The sequence below is a fragment of the Taudactylus pleione genome, unplaced genomic scaffold (assembly GCF_031769625.1).
Source record: "Taudactylus pleione unplaced genomic scaffold, aTauple2 ptg000116l, whole genome shotgun sequence".
Taxonomy (NCBI): Eukaryota; Metazoa; Chordata; class Amphibia; order Anura; family Myobatrachidae; genus Taudactylus; species Taudactylus pleione.
The window spans coordinates 21,703,625-21,719,729 of record NW_028284518.1 but is presented as its reverse complement, the minus strand read 5'-3'; the positions used below and the strand labels follow the sequence as shown (position 1 = coordinate 21,719,729).

Here is a 16,105-nt window from a genome sequence, read left to right as displayed (position 1 = left end):
TTACCCCATTCATTGGAGCTTTTGAATTTGAAATGTACAACTATCAAGAGACATTATTAAAGGTTTAGCTTTGTTTGAAACTACAGTCTTACCTAAAAGATTAGGTAATTATATTCTTAAACATGAAGAAGATAAATGAATCAATAAGAAATCATAATTACCTGTAGTATATCACCTTTAGTACATTTGGTTTCATTTGTAAGAAAACATAATGATTATTTTCCATTCAGTAATTGTACCCAATATATAACTATATTCTATAACTAGAATGTTTCTAACATCTGCTTTATATTTGGAGTTCTTCATGCTATACTCCCAAGGTATTATCAAGGCCACATTTATAGTTGACACGTCCATTTCCTTTAATAATTGTGCATAATGTATTCCCCATCATTTTAGCAGCTCCTGTTTAATTTTACCATATTAAAACTAGACTGGAAACACTTAAGCCTCTCAAATCTAATTTAGCAATTTCACAGCCACATCATCTCACTAATCTTATATATTAGGGGACATGTATAAGGATTGGATTTACCCACAGTCCAGTCCACATTTTAGCACTGTCCCTTATTGCTTGCATGGGTCTTTCATTGTCCATTTACATAGGTTGGGTAAGTGATGCTGGCGCTCGGGATCCTGGCAGTCAGAATCCAGACTCCGGTATCTCGACAGGGTTAGGATACTGACACTTGTTGGTCAGTATCTAACCCCCCTTTCCTAACCCTCCCTTCCCAATGCCTAATCCTCCCCTCCCCCACTAGTGCCTAAACTTAACCTCCCCCCGCACCCTAAACCTAACTCTCCCCTCTTAGTGCCTAACCCTAACCCTCCCCCTAGTGCCTAACTCTATCCCCTAACCCTAAACCCAGTACTTACTATCGGGATGCCAGCAGTCAGGATGCCAGCGCCAGGATTCTGACAGGTGTTGGGATTTCAGCGCCTGCATTCTTAGTGCCGGCATCCTGACTCTCTGTATTATTACTGCATCCCATTTCCCTCACAGCATAGTATCATAGTAGCATTTATTTATTACCACTGGTTTATAGAACACACACATTGTACACAGCACTGTACAGAGAATATTTAGTCATTCACATCAGTCAATGCCGCAGTGGATCTTATAATCAATATTACCTACAAATACAAATACAGGAAGATTAATTATAGTATGCAGGTCCCTATAAAATCATTATGTTCTCTAGATCCCTGTTAACCATAGTAATTTTTTGATTCAAACAAAATTCCCCTTCTAAATAATAGTTTGTAGACTTCCTTTAAAGAAATGCTAATACTTTATAAGGCCGCCACTGAAGCTAACAACACTGAGTAATCCATCTGGTGCATGCTATAAAATCAATGTGATACTGCGGTCCCTTATCTACTTGCATGATATGGTATTTACGGAATCAGTTATATTAATTCACAATTTAGCAGTCTAGGGGCCTCATTTACTAATGAGTTTTATCACCAAAACGAGTGATAAATGTCACTGTGTATGATAAATGGTGCTCCAGCCAATCAGCTCCCAACTGTAATTTTTCTAACAGTTGACAGTTGGTAGCTGATTGGCTGGAGCACCATTTATCATACACAGTGACATTTATCACTCATTTTGGTGATAAAACTCGTTAGTAAATGAGGCCCATGTTCTTCTGTGGTCTCTTTTTCTCCTTACAAAGCAGGTGCTGTCAAATTTAGATTGTATTACAGGTTAATGCTAACATCATTACTAGCCTAAAATAATACATTACAATACAATGCTGGCATAATTATTAGCTCATAAAAGAAAAACTAATAGAGTAGTACTGTAGATTATAAGTGTATACAATATTCTGTAAAGTAGTCAAATGTGTATTTCTTTCATCTTAAGACAGAATAGCAGAGATACAGAAAAGCAAGACGATGCATTCATTATGGATAAAAGGCTGGAAGGCAGCAAGGATCCTAATGAGAATGGGGACATAAATAACCACATATGTATGTCATTGAAACTTTTGAGAATGGACAAAATGGACACATGCTGCAACAATAAGAACACTGAGGAAATGTCATGTTCTCATTTCCAAGAGGCACAAATCATGACATGTGTCTGGGACAAACAATCCAAAGAATGTGAGGAGGACACAGACAACAAAGAGGTACAGTGCTTTTCTGATTTTCTGTATACCACACCCTAGTATATAAGCTTGCAGAATTATACATAATCAACTATCTTTATACTATAGCAGCACAGTGTAAGACTAGTCGCTTAGTAGTTCATATACAGTTTTGTTATTAAAATTAAAAGAATATGCCTCACATTCACCCCACTCACTTGTTCACATTCCCACTTATCCTTCATCCCTAAAGGAGCAATTCACCCCACTCACAACTACAAATGGCGTCCATCAATATATCTTGAGGGCTTTGATAGAAAACCCTTACTGCCAATGTTAGACTTGATGAGTGTGTAGGATCTTACACTAAAGCTAACAAATTGTCTGATGTAAAGTTGGATGTACTGTAAGCATTATTTTTATTGCCAATATCCTTTTTTCTTCCATTTACATATAGATTCAGTCACATTTTGCACTTATGACTCTTTGGGGTCTATTTATCAAGCAGTGAAAAGTTTGGAGAAGTGGACCAGTGGAGAAGTTGCCCATAGCAACCAATCAGCTTTGAAGTAGCATTTATCAAGTACAGTCTATAAAATAATAGGTAGGAGCTGATTGGTTTCTATGGGCAACTTCTCCACTGGTCCACTTCTCCACACTTTTCACTGCTTGATAAATAGACACCTTTATGCTTAAAGAGATGGAACTGGGGAGAAAGGGCATGAAAGCAGCGGCCATTATAGTAAGGCCATGTGCAAATGCAGCTCATACAAAACCTAAACCCATGTGCATCTGCAGGGTTTGTATAACTTGCTCATGCCCAGCCCCTGGTGCAAAATGTGTACTGATTATGACAATCAGTAACCTCTCCGATTGCATCTTGATCCCTATACTACAGTATTATTAGTGTGGCTGCTGCAATCTACAGTATTTGCATTATTTATTTATATTTTATTTTCTACTGGTCCGCGATACGAAGCAGATTTTCATATTTTCTTCAATGGGCATACAATAGGTACAAAAGAATACAACAAGTTGTATTCAATTGAATGTGATTACTATTATTCTGTATTTGTGTCTGTATTTATGTGTATTTTTCATTATAATGCTATAATTAATACTTGATAATAACACTGTACACAGACAGATTGTCTTAAGTAGGTAATACTTCATTAAAATACTGTATTGTGTACAATTTGGGTACTGAAATGTTCACATTTACTACTAACACTGTCAAGCCAAATCTCCTGGTACATATAGTATTATTTTAAACCAACATAAACCTGGCACATATACTGTACTACTGTTTTCTCCGGACGTAAAACTGCTAACTTTGCAGAGCTGAAGAAACCTTGAGATATGTCTAGCTTTTCACAAAATGCTATTTTTTTCTGGGGACATTTTACACATCCAACTCTGGATAAAAAATGTGTTCCTTTCACTCATTCATAATCCTTATTTTGTTTCCTCTTCCCGTTCCCATTTTCCTCTTCATCCCCTTCCCTATTCCTCAACCTCATCCATTCACCTGTAGTTCACCTGCTTTCCATTTCTTTACTCCTTTCTTATCTCTGTTCCAGTGCTGCAATTGTCTCACGTGGGATGGGTACGGGATGCCGGCAGTCAGAATCCTGACGCGGCATCCCGACAGGGTTAGGTTACCGACGTATCCTCCCCCTCTTCCTACCCTAACCCTCCCTCCCCGATGCCTGAACCTAACCTTCCCCCCTAGTGACTAAACCTAACCTCCTTCTCCCTCTCCCCACACCCTAAACCTAATCCTCCCCCCTTAATGCCTAACCCTAACCCTCCCCCTAGTGCCTAACCCTAACCCTCCCCCTAACCCCATTACTTTCCTTCGGGATTCCGGCGGTCGGGATGCCGACGCCGGGATTCTAACACATGTTGGGATTCCGGCGCCAGCATTCTGAGCGCCGGAATCCGAATCCCCACGGTCGGGATATTGACTGCATCCCGTCTCACATTCCCTGCTTTCCTCCATTCATTCTCAATCCTGTTTTCCTTGTCACCGTGGCTAATTCATTGCCGTTTATATCACTCCAAACACTTTGCACATCAAAGTTTTAGCATACCAGTCTCCTGAGTAATGTCTGGATCATGTTCAGCAATTATGCACTTAAAATTAACACTTTTACTGGTATAGCGTGAATATATTCATTTTAAGTGTGTCTGTTTGCTAAGGGCAAATACCAACTTTTTTGTATGAATGGTTCTGTTATTTGTACTTGTATGTGCTGAAAAAGTTGATTTGTGCCATATGAATAATTTTGAAAGTGTTTGATGAAGACATATAAACTACATATGACAAACACCTCATTCAATCAATTTGTTCAAATAAGAGAGCTGTATAAAAGATAGAGCAAAAAGTAGTGTCAAACATACAGTATCAGTGCAATAAACAGTTTAGTGGAGTAAAACACATTTGTAAATAAACAATGAGGGGTAAATTTACTAAAGTGAGAGTTTTTAGAAATGGAGATGTTGCCCATAGCAACCCGCAGGTGCTCAAAAGAGGCAAGGAAAACTCTGTCAGCCGACAGAGATCCTGGCATCTCCACTCTTCCCCAACCCGGCGACATGCCTCCGTTTTGGGAAACTGAGGCCGTCGCCTCCCCGCCCCCAATATGACAGCAATAACTGACAGTCTGCTGCTGAACGTCGTGCATTATCGCATGTGTAGTACGGGTGCCGCACATGCGCAGATTTCCAACCATCGGGGCGGGGGTTAGGATTAGGGAGTCTAGTAGGGTTAGGGTTAGGGTTTGGGGGGGAGATTAGGTCTAGGCACCCCTAGGGGGAGGGTTCTCTCCCTGGGGGTTAGACACACCCCAGGAGTGTTAAGTTTAGGGAGCGGTAAGAGGGGATTAGGGTTAGGCACCCCCGGGGGGGAGATTAGGGTTATGCACTAGGGAAGTGATTCCAAACCTCGGTCCTCAAGTTACTCTAACAGTCCAGGTTTTAGTGATATCCATGATTGTGCACAGATGGTTAAATCAAAATAACTGAGGTACTAATTAAGTAACTTGTACTCAAGTATGGCTATCCCTAGAACCTGGACTGTTAGTGTGCCTTGAGGACCGTGGTTGGGAACCGCTGCACAAGGGGGGGAGGCTAGGTTTAGGCACCATTAAAGGAGGGTTAGGGGAGGGACAGGGGAGGGTTAGAATACTTACCTGTCCCAGTCAGGATCTTCATCCGTCGTGCATCCACCGCCGATATTTCAATCCCTTTCCCCTAGAAATTGCAACTCTTGTCACACGCAGTGACTAATTTAAGCATGCTCAGGAAACGGCGTTCAAACGGACAGACACACCTGTGTTTCTCCGACCACTCCCACGTCACCGTCCTCAAATGCTGACATCCCATCACTCACTCTATAATGGCTTTGTATCTGTGTACGTGATCACAGTGCAATCGCAATACTGGCCTGCGCACGCACACTGCGGTGGATAGGCATGCGCATTATGCACCATCGGCCGATCTGTGTACGTTGTTGCAATTGTGATCTGTGATGAATCAGGCCCTATATCTTGTAATTCAGAATTGTGTTGTAAGTTCTAACAGTGATTACTATGCCAAGGGGTTTATTTTTTTTTTTTTTAGAGAGTTTCTTATCTGAGACAGTAATATGTATCAGTTAGCACTTAAGTTAAGGGATGACCGTAGGAGATTAAAATACCTCAAGCAGTGGCGTAACTAGGGTATTTATAGCCCAGGGCAAATTGGGCTACAAATTGGGCTGAAAAATGGAGACTCCTCCCCCTATGTGCGCGGGCGGCGAAAAATGGGCAGGGTCACTTAAAAATGGGTTGTGTCAACATGACACACACCCCTTTATCGTCACTCTGAACATTCCTTTCCATGTGCACCTTAACCCCAGTAGTGTCCCTTATACAGTACCCCCAGTATGCAATGTCCCCAGTTGTGTTCCCTCTTATGCAGGCCCATAGTAGTGCCCCTTATACAGTACCTCCAGTAGTGGTCCCCCTTATGTAGGCCCCCATTAGTTTCCCTTATACAGTACCCCCAGTATGCAATGCCCCCAGTAGTGGTCCCCCTTATGCAGCCCCTCATTAACTGCCCTTATTCAGTGCCCCCAGTAGCGGTCCCCCTTATTCAGTGCAGAATGTAGTGGTCCCCCCTATGAAGTGCCCCCAGTAGTGGTCCCCCTTATGCAGTGCCCCTTATATAGTGCCCCCAGCAGTAGTCCCCCCTATGCAATGCCCCCTATGCAGTGCCATTTATATAGTGCCCCCAGCAATAGTCCTCCCCCCAGTAGTGGTCCCCCTTATGCAGGCCCCCAGCAGTGATCCCCCCTAACCAGTGCCCCCTGTAGTGGTCCTCTCTATTTAGTGCCCCCAGTAGTGGTCCCCCCAGTGCAGTGCCCCTAGTAGTAAGCCCCTTATATAGTGCCCCCAGCAGTAGTCCCCCCCATTCAGTGCCCCCAGTAGTGGTCCCCCTTATGCAGGCCCCCAGTAGTGATCCCCCCTATCCAGTGCCCTTATACAGTGCCCCCAGTAGTGGTCCTCCCTATTTAGTGCCCCCAGTAGTGGTCCTCTAGTAGTAAGCACCTTATATAGTGCCCCCAGTAGTAGTTTCCCCCCCAGAAGTAGTCCCCAGTAGATTTCCCACTCCCGATGCAGTGCCCCCAGTAGTAGTTGTAGTCCACAGTAGTGCCCCACCCCCAGTAGAGGTCCCCCCCAGTAATGGTGTCCCCAGCAATGGTGCCCCCAGTAGTAGGCCCCCCCCGATGCAGTGCCCCCCCCTCCCCAGAGTGCAGACACACAAGTTAAAAAATATATATATATATATACACTTACCTGAATCCACGCTCCAGCCACTGCTCCCGCCGCCGCATGTCAGTCTTTCCGGGCTTGCGCACTCTGCATTATGGGAGAGACGTCATGATGTACTTTTATATATACCAACATACAAATCCCACATTTATTAAGGTAGCATTACACCCCGGATAGAAAGAGGCTGGTGCTGGTTTTGTAAAAAAAAGGGGGACCCTGCGTCTTTTGTCCCCCGTACTTTCACAACCAGGACCAGGTCAGAAAAGCCTGGTGCTTGCTGGTTGTGCTTTTAGGGGGGGACCCCACATAATTTTTCTTTTTAACTTTAACATTTTACACACAGAAACTTGCATGGATCTCACTGATCTGTGCATGCATCTTTGTAATTCCTACCTGCTCTTACATAAAATTCCAGTATGAAGCAGGTCTATTATTTTGGGAATTTGAAGTTCGATTTAAAGTTTGATTCTGTGTTCGCTTTGGACATGGGCATGCAAATTCGAACAAGAAACCACTATTCAAAATTTAATCAAATCGAATTTGATTTAGAAAAGGCTTCCAAAATCGAATTTTAGTAAATGTGGGATTTTGAAAGGAATTTCTACATTCGATTTGATTTGATTTCAGGTGAGCTAAATTGAACATAAAATCGAATGCAACATCAAACTTTGATAAATATACCCCCCAGAATCCTTTTATTTACTTTATTAATTACCATATATGAACTCAGTAGAAAATTGGACCCACTGACATTGTCACCTACGGAGCTCATGGCCTATTTCTCATATTTGCTTGATGTCAGAATTACATTATATAATTTTTATTGAGCATAGATATAAAAGTTTACACCAAAATGTAGCCATCTGGCTGAAAAGGTCCCAATCTACCAGGAATCATCTACATAAAGTAGACATCATTCCCAGAAGAGAAGCTAAATGCAATTTCTTGCACCTTCTCTACTGAAGCCAAAAATACTTTAGATAGGGTTGATTGTGAGTGTATGCACATTAAACAACCTGTGTGGTCCAAGTATGCTATTGTGAAACATTATATTTCGTACCTATTGGTAGGTTCCAAGTAAATGTTTTTCTTTCTCCTCCTTTCTCAATTGGACATGGTACATGGCAGGAGTACTCCTTTCTGCCCCTGATTTTTCCCATAACCATTAGATGCAGCTTTGCATGCTTTGAGAATTAGCACTAACATCCATGGCATCACGGTTGGTACCCAAATCCATCCATTGTCTTAATTTCCAGGTCATATCATCTAATTTAAAATTCTTGCCCAGTTTAAGAAAAGAGCTTGACCAACTTTAAAATAAATGTTAACAAATTGTACCTATTAAATAGAAGGAATCCTAACTTGATGAAGCTTTTCTATTTGCTCAACAACTTTCTGAAGTATCTGGCCATGTATACCTGACTCAGCTACCTACAGCTTCACACCCACAATGATCAAGATTAATTAAAATGGGATTTGCCACATTTTACATGTCAAAATAAATGTTATAAAAATTAATCTATTGTCTCATTATTTTTATTTCAAAAGTTCGCTACTGAGTTAGTTACGGTTTCATTTGCCAAGTGCAAAGGCTCATCAACATAAGGTGTGTAATGATGTCCACAGTATTACGACATCATAAATAACAAATACAATTCTCAATATTTATGTGCTTTATCCATACCACCTGCCCATTGTTATCCATGCCACCTGACCGTTATTGTCCATGCCATCTGCCCATTGTGCTTCTAATGTTTATAATTTTTTACTACTTGACTTACATTCATACTCATATTACTAAATGGAAGAGAGAAATAGGCATGTTTCATTAAATAAATATTTATTATTGGATTATGTTTCTATCACTTACTGATGGATAAAAGGAAATCATTTTAAAATGTTGTCTAGGTCAAACCTGTAATGCTATAATTATCCTGTTCAAGGCGCAGTGATCTGCACTTCCAGGTGACAGTGTTCTTCTTCCTGGTTATGACTATAGGGGAGGTGTATTTTCATTCAGTGGTAGATTTACTAAAGCTTCTAAAAATGAAAAGTAGTGGTGTTGCCCATAGCAACCTATAAGATTATAGCTATCATTTCTATATTACATTGTAGAAAGTGATAGACAGAATCTGCTTAGGTGCTATGGGCAACACCTCCACCTGTCTATTTTAGAAGCTTTAGTAAATCTCAGACTCTATATTGGTTCCACAATCTAGGAGGCCTCATTACTCCTACCAGACATGTATATGTCTGCAGCAAGCAGTGGGACATCACTCACCTGTAATCCAGGTAGCAAACTTTCAGGATGTAATTACAAAAGGGAGATAGGAATATGCAGAGGCGCTCCCTAGTACAGCAGTCTAGGAGCTTCTAGGTGGTAAATTGATAAGAAGAAAGAAGAAATGTCCACTGTGATGCACTAAACATGATATGATTTATAAAACATAACTTTTATTAATACATATAATAACATGGGACTAAAAAGCAAAATTATGTTAAAAATATATAAATATATATGATGTAAATAACTAAATCGAATTAAAATTGCATGCGCTTCTATTCAACTAAATGTCCTGTTAATAGTATCCAATCACAGGTAAGTGTAACTCTGTGTTTCAGTGTGTGTAGCAGTGGTGTCACCACTCAAATATTGTGGAAAACATGTGTATATTCTAGATGCTAATGAGAGCATCCGGTGGGTTCTCTATGCCCTATTCTAATCCATAGATCACATCATATATTATACTATATGGAAAATGCCATTCTAATATATTCCGAGAGAGAGAGATAGAGCCAGTCACATGACTTGTGATCTCATATTGGTCACATTCCACCTATTCCTTCATATGAAGGTCATTAAGTGGCTCACTTCTAATGGTGTGTTTTAATTTACAACATATAAACCCCTGTTCATACAGGTAAAAAAAATATCTATTCTTAGGACCTAGAGTGTCACTATATAGTCACCGTGTAGTTCCACTCTATTGCTACTACTCTTGTAGTGATAAATTCTTATGCCGTTGGCACTCCTTTATATCAAGCTGATGTGAATTCTGATATCAATAATATATGTTCAAATAACTCCCACCGTGGTCTGTATCGTACTTGTATGTATCACAGAACATATATGTTTTTATTATTACATATGTGGATATTGCTGGGAAAATGTTATGCAAATAAGGTTGTGCACCTTTTGAAATCAGTGATAAATTATATTTGCGTATTCAGGGCCTAATTCAAATTTGGGAATAGAGTAAGAAAGGGCAAGTTACTTTGCACTTTGGTAAAACCTTGCTACACTGCAGGTGGAGCAGATTTAAAATGTGTTGTGAGATTTAGATTTGGGAGGGGCGTGTCCATACTGAAATCTAAATTGCAGTGTAAATATAAAGCTGTCCAGCATTTCTGGGCTACATGCAACAGCAACCAGTATTTACCAAACATGCAAAAACATGAATGTATTTGCACCCCTCCTCTGTTTCAGTCGTTAGGCTGTGGGTTAACACCCACAGCTCTAACGACCGCTAGGGTAATGGTCGCGATGGTCATTGACCATCGCGACCATCGGGGCTTACGACGAGACCCTAGGGTAGGGTCTCACTTGTCGTAAGCCCCGGAGAGCTTCTGCCTCTGTCAGAGCCGGAAACTCTCCACTGACATCACTAGTGATGTCAGCGGGGCCTCCCACAAACGGCAGGCGTTCCCATGGGAACGCCTCAGTTTGGGCTGCCACCCCCAGGCCCGCCTTCCAAACGGGGCGAGCTGTCAATCAACATCGACAGCTCGCCCCCTTTGGAAAGAGACCGCGCCGGTCGTAGCGGGTCTCACGCATGCGCACGAAGGAGCCGGCTCCCTCGTGCGCATGCACAGTAGACAAACATCGTGGCGGCCGTGCGGTCGTAGACCGCACGGCCGCCTCTGAATAAAGCCCACAGTGCCTCCATATGTCAGCAATCTGAAAACCACAATTGAACAATTTGAAGATTTATTGCCCGATTTTAGGATTTCCCAATCTAACAATCTGCGCACATACCTTACAGATCTTTTTCAGTGATTTGCAGATCATTTTCAGCAAAGAGATCTGCCAATCTTTTAATTGAGGCCCATCCTTTTAATAGTAACGGTCTGCAAATCTCCTGATCTTCTCCATACACTAGCAATCTACAGCCCCAATCGATATGTGAAATCCAACATGATGGACAATCTGATTTAGCAATTTCAATCACTTTTTGGTTGCAATCTGCGATTTGTGAAGCCCTTACATTGCAGATATTTTTATACAATCATCTGCAAATCGCAGAATTGCCACAATCGATTGCTGATGTATGGGGGCCTATACCTGCTCACTCTATTCCGAAATCTGAATCAGGTCTTCAGTTTTCAAATTTTAGAATGTTTTTATGAACGTATTTCACTAGGTGGCGCTATTACTTAATATTTTTCAGGCATAGGTCATCTTTATGTTAGTACTGCATAATAAGTAATTGTAGAATGTACAGTGTTTAGGTTTTGAATCACTTATTCAGAAATCTGTTATCCAGAAATTGGTGTTGTCAATCACACACACCTGATCACTAAACATTCTTTCCTACAGCTACTATCAGGAGTCTGATAAACAATTGACTCAATGTAATTAGGAGCAGGAAACAAGCGAAGGGTCTAATTCTAATGCTGGGTACACACTGACAGATATATTGGCCGATCAATTGATCGGCCAATATATCTGGTCCCCGTCGGCCAGTGTGTACCCGCGATATGTCGGTGAACGTCGTCGTTCCCTGACATATCGCATTGGCTGTGCTGCACAGCCGATGGACAGATACTGTATGTCTGCAGACATATCTGTCCATCGGCAAGTGTGTAGACCGCCCGTACACACCCAGCGGCAGCCGCGGGGAGGGGGGTGGGACACACCCCCAACGTGCCCGCTGGTCGCCGTGACCCGCAGACAGACACAGATGATGGCCGTTCAGTGTGTATGAACGACCATCATCTGCAGATATATCTGCAGATCACTGCGTGTGTACCCACCATTAGTCACACGCAGACATGTCCATTGGCAGTTGCCCCCATCTGCAAGTTTATGTAAATGGCGCTACAAACTCCTTCCCTTGTGCAGGGTCTGAGACGCTGTATTACAGATTAGTAGGGATGGCCATCAACCATCGATGAATAACAAACATCAATGGTTACCCATCGATGGCTGATGGTTTTGTTATCAATGGCGGTGATCCCATGGTTCACCACCATCGATGCTTTGTTTTCCTCCTCCATACTCCTAGACACAGCTTAGCTCCGCCCTCAGACATGACTCGTGAAGGCCCACTACCTGATTGGCCCACTGCCTGGCCAGTATTAAAACAAGGATGACCATTGGTGAATGAAACAATGGTTCACAGCCAATGGGTTCAACTTCATACCATCGATGTCATCAACCAATGTACCATTGATGGTGATCATGGATGGGTAACCTACCAATGGCCATCCCTACTGTTTAGTGAATCCCTATATGCCACCATCGGTCTCCCCATCTAAACATTCACCAGCTTTATGACAGGTGCAGTTTCTCTATCTGACCATGGCCTACCATACCTGTGACTGCCACTTGCATTGACATCATACTTGCCAAATCTCCCTAATTGTCAGAGAGACTCCCAGTAATAGTAGCAATCTCCCTGACTATGTAGCTGTTAAAATACTTGGGAAAAAAAGAAGTCACAGATATATATATATATATATATATATCTGTGACTTCTTTTATATATATATATATATATATATATATTTTTTTTTATTTTTTTTTCAAATGGGATCACTAATTCCATTTTTCTGGTTATAAAACACAATGATTTATCTTGGCAACTTATATGGAACTCCTTGTAAAACACAATACATGAGCAATCCCAGATAAGTATCAGTGTGTTTTCATCAACAAATAGATCTTACTAACTACTTTGGGGCTCATTTACATTTGCATGTACTGAACGATTTTTAAATCGTTATCGTTCATATCTGAAGGAAAAATCTGATCGTGTGTATGCACCATAATGGTGCTTACACACGATCAGATTTTTTCTTCAGATATGGACGATAACGATTTAAAAATCGTTCAGTCGTTCATATCTGAAGGAAAATCGTTCATATCTGACATGCCTGAACGATGGACGATCAACGATGCGCGTTCCCGTTTGTCAGATAACGATATCTGACATCTGATGGGTTTGCAGTCAGACTTGGACGATTCCATTCATTTTAATGCAGTCAAAAATCGTTCAATCGTTCAAATCGTTCAAATCGTTCAAAACTTTGGTCAAATCGTTCAAATCGTTCAGATCGTTTAATCGTTCATCTGACAAATCTGACAAGTCTGACAAATCTGACCGTGTGTACGCTCCATTAGTCAATTTTATGACACGCCTCTCAGATGTAGCAGTACACGTCCACTTTACCATCACGCTCATAGGTGTTGCTTTCACAATCTCCCTGAAATGCTTTTTCAAAAGTAGGCAAGTATGATTAACACGTAGGTAGCACTCCCATAATATGCCCACTGAACAAACCAGTAATACATACACTACTAGCCATCTCCCAGTCACCTGTTATGCCAGGTACGTGACCCTTTAAGTTATAGTCCCGCTACAGCCTTGGGGGCTGGAATTTCTTAGCTAGATGCGGCCGTGAAGCAACTTTGAGAGCTGGAATTACTTGGCTAGCTGTAGCCGTTGGGCCGTAGGCTATGAAGCAGCAGCAGCCTTGAGAGCTTGTATATCTTGTCTAGCTGTGGCTGGTGGACCGTAGAATATGAAGCGGCCTTTGGGCCGTGCAGCAGTCTTGACGGCTGAACAAGCTTGGCAAGATCTGGCAGATGAAGATCTGTGCAATAATAAAGTCACTGGCATTTGTACGCCGGATGGCGCACTGAACACGCTGGAGTGTGGCCTGTGCCGCCGGGTTGACACAAGCAGTTGATGCTGTAATGTGGCCTGTGCCACCGGGGTTGACACAAGCAGCACATGCTGGGCTGCGTACTCTGGACACAGAGTACTGTCCGTACCGCCTGGATGACACGAACGGCAGAGGACAGGTATGCGAACCGTGTCGCCAAGATGACATCAACGGCAGGTAGATGATAAGCGAACTGTGATGCCTGGATGGCACAAATGGCAGAATAACACAATACAATAGACAGGAGAACTGGAGCTCGACTGGGTGACAGGAGACTAAGCCAGAACCGGAAATACGAATACTCTATCACCGGCATAGAGTGAACGGCTGGCTGTAATTTAACAGATACAATGTCCAATCAGAGCAAGCCCTGCAAACCTCCCTAATGACAGACTAGTGTGCACCTAGCCTGAGCACACAGACAAGACAATTAACTAGTGTGCAGCTGATACTGCACACAGACAGACAGTAATTAATGAACACATGAGATCAGCACGCAGACAGACAGGAAAAAATGCAGTGTCCATGTAGCAACTAAGACTGGGAACTGCAATCAAGATGATCTGCTAACCGCAGATCCTAACATCACCACGCAGAAACCCCCATCACGTTTCCTCAACTTTTCAGATACCACCCGATCACAACAGCACCTTTGTGCATATATTCTGTATAACGCATTTTTCGTAGAAGTTCTCAGAAATGTTTGGGCATGCGCACTTGCAGAAAATCGATCAACTACATGAACATCAGCATTGCCTGCGGATTGCGTGCTGCTCTGAATCAGGCCCAATGTCTGGAAATAAAGGGCTTATTTTTAAATGGTTTCATTTTTTATCTGACTTTTGGCATGGTGCTGTACATAAAAACGCCATATTTAGAAAATCCCAAAGAGAGAAATAACTAAATGCCTATTTCTCTGTGATTCTTTAAAGACAATACAGAAAATTTTTGCCCTACAAAAGAAAAAAAATTTCCACCCTAAATCGAGTATCAAAACCAACGAAAAAAAAGAAAATCTGTTGTTTGTAAATAAGTTCACATGTAGGTGTTCCCATTTATATATATAAAATTAAAAGTCCTCACTGACTCCATGACTCTGACTGACTCATCATCACCCAGCGAACAATCCTGGACCTAGGAACATGAATATCGGGGAGTAGATGCCTTACATGACTTAGGTGCCCACTAAGCAGGGATTTTTCTAAATTCGACTCCTAAGGGGGTGAAAAGGGTTAAAATGTTTCCTCCCCCTGTGCAATGTCCTGACTGACTGACTGACTGATTCATCATGGCTGCAGCACAGTTCAGTATTCAAACACCAACTTTCACCCCATGTGCTGCCAGACATTACTGGCAGTTTGTGTGGCTCCCCTATTTGAATAGTGAGGGAAGGGAATATGTTATTTACTCAGGTATGGGAGGGGAATGTGTAATTACACAGGTGAGAGACGGGAATATCAAATGTGTTACTACAGGGTGAAGAAAGTGAATGTGTTACAACACGGATGAGGGAGGGGAATGTGTTACTATGTGATTCCTTAAAGCGTAGCAGTTCACGCCTTGGCCATATCCTCTGCAAAGAGTTCTGCCAATCAGAGCTCTCTATCTGAGGAGCGATAGCTCCATCGCACCCGACGCGGATGACCTGCGGCCAGTGCATGGCTGTATACAGAGATGGAGACAGGGCTGTCTATGTCTCTATGAAACAAATTTAGTCCATTAGGGGGGGTATCTGGGTACTCAGAAACTCCCCTGTGTGCATGTATGGACTGTACTAGGGCTAGGTGATGAATATGAGAATCTCTGCGAGTAGATGCCAGAGAGTAGGCGCCTACACCACCCACTAGACAAGAAGGGTGCTACACAAGTCTTAGTAAAGTGAGAAAGTAATAATTTATTAGTTAATGGAGAACTATCCAGAGTCACAATGCTCCTCTCTACTGGGTTAAGGTGTAAACAATGTTTAAAACCCTGCTTGGAATCCAAGAAAATAACAAGTCAGGTCCATAAACAGTCCAGTCTTTCTTGCGTAATAATAAAAAAACACAAAATCCCAGCACTTTGGACTTTATACATACCTTGCTGCACAATCCGTGATTATAGGAAGTGGCATCACACGAGATCTCGCGAGACCGCGATCAATCCAGGAAGTGCACTCAGGGCCTGATTTAGAGCCGGACGCTCTTTGAGAGCGCTCACTCTGAATCAGTGCATCCCTTTTTTTTTTAAAGAGGGCCTCCTGGC

The 16,105-nt window shown here is 42.2% G+C and overlaps 1 protein-coding gene across 1 annotated transcript in view; it reads left to right on the top strand.

Moving 5' to 3' along the window:
• The window catches only part of MYLK4 (myosin light chain kinase family member 4), a 212,506-nt gene that overhangs the window by 68,702 nt on the left and 127,699 nt on the right, over positions 1-16,105 (top strand). Inside the window, exon 2 of the mRNA XM_088471724.1 lies at positions 1,871-2,138. Coding sequence (XP_088327850.1) covers positions 1,871-2,138 — 268 coding nt within the window. The remainder of the gene's footprint in view (positions 1-1,870; positions 2,139-16,105) is intronic.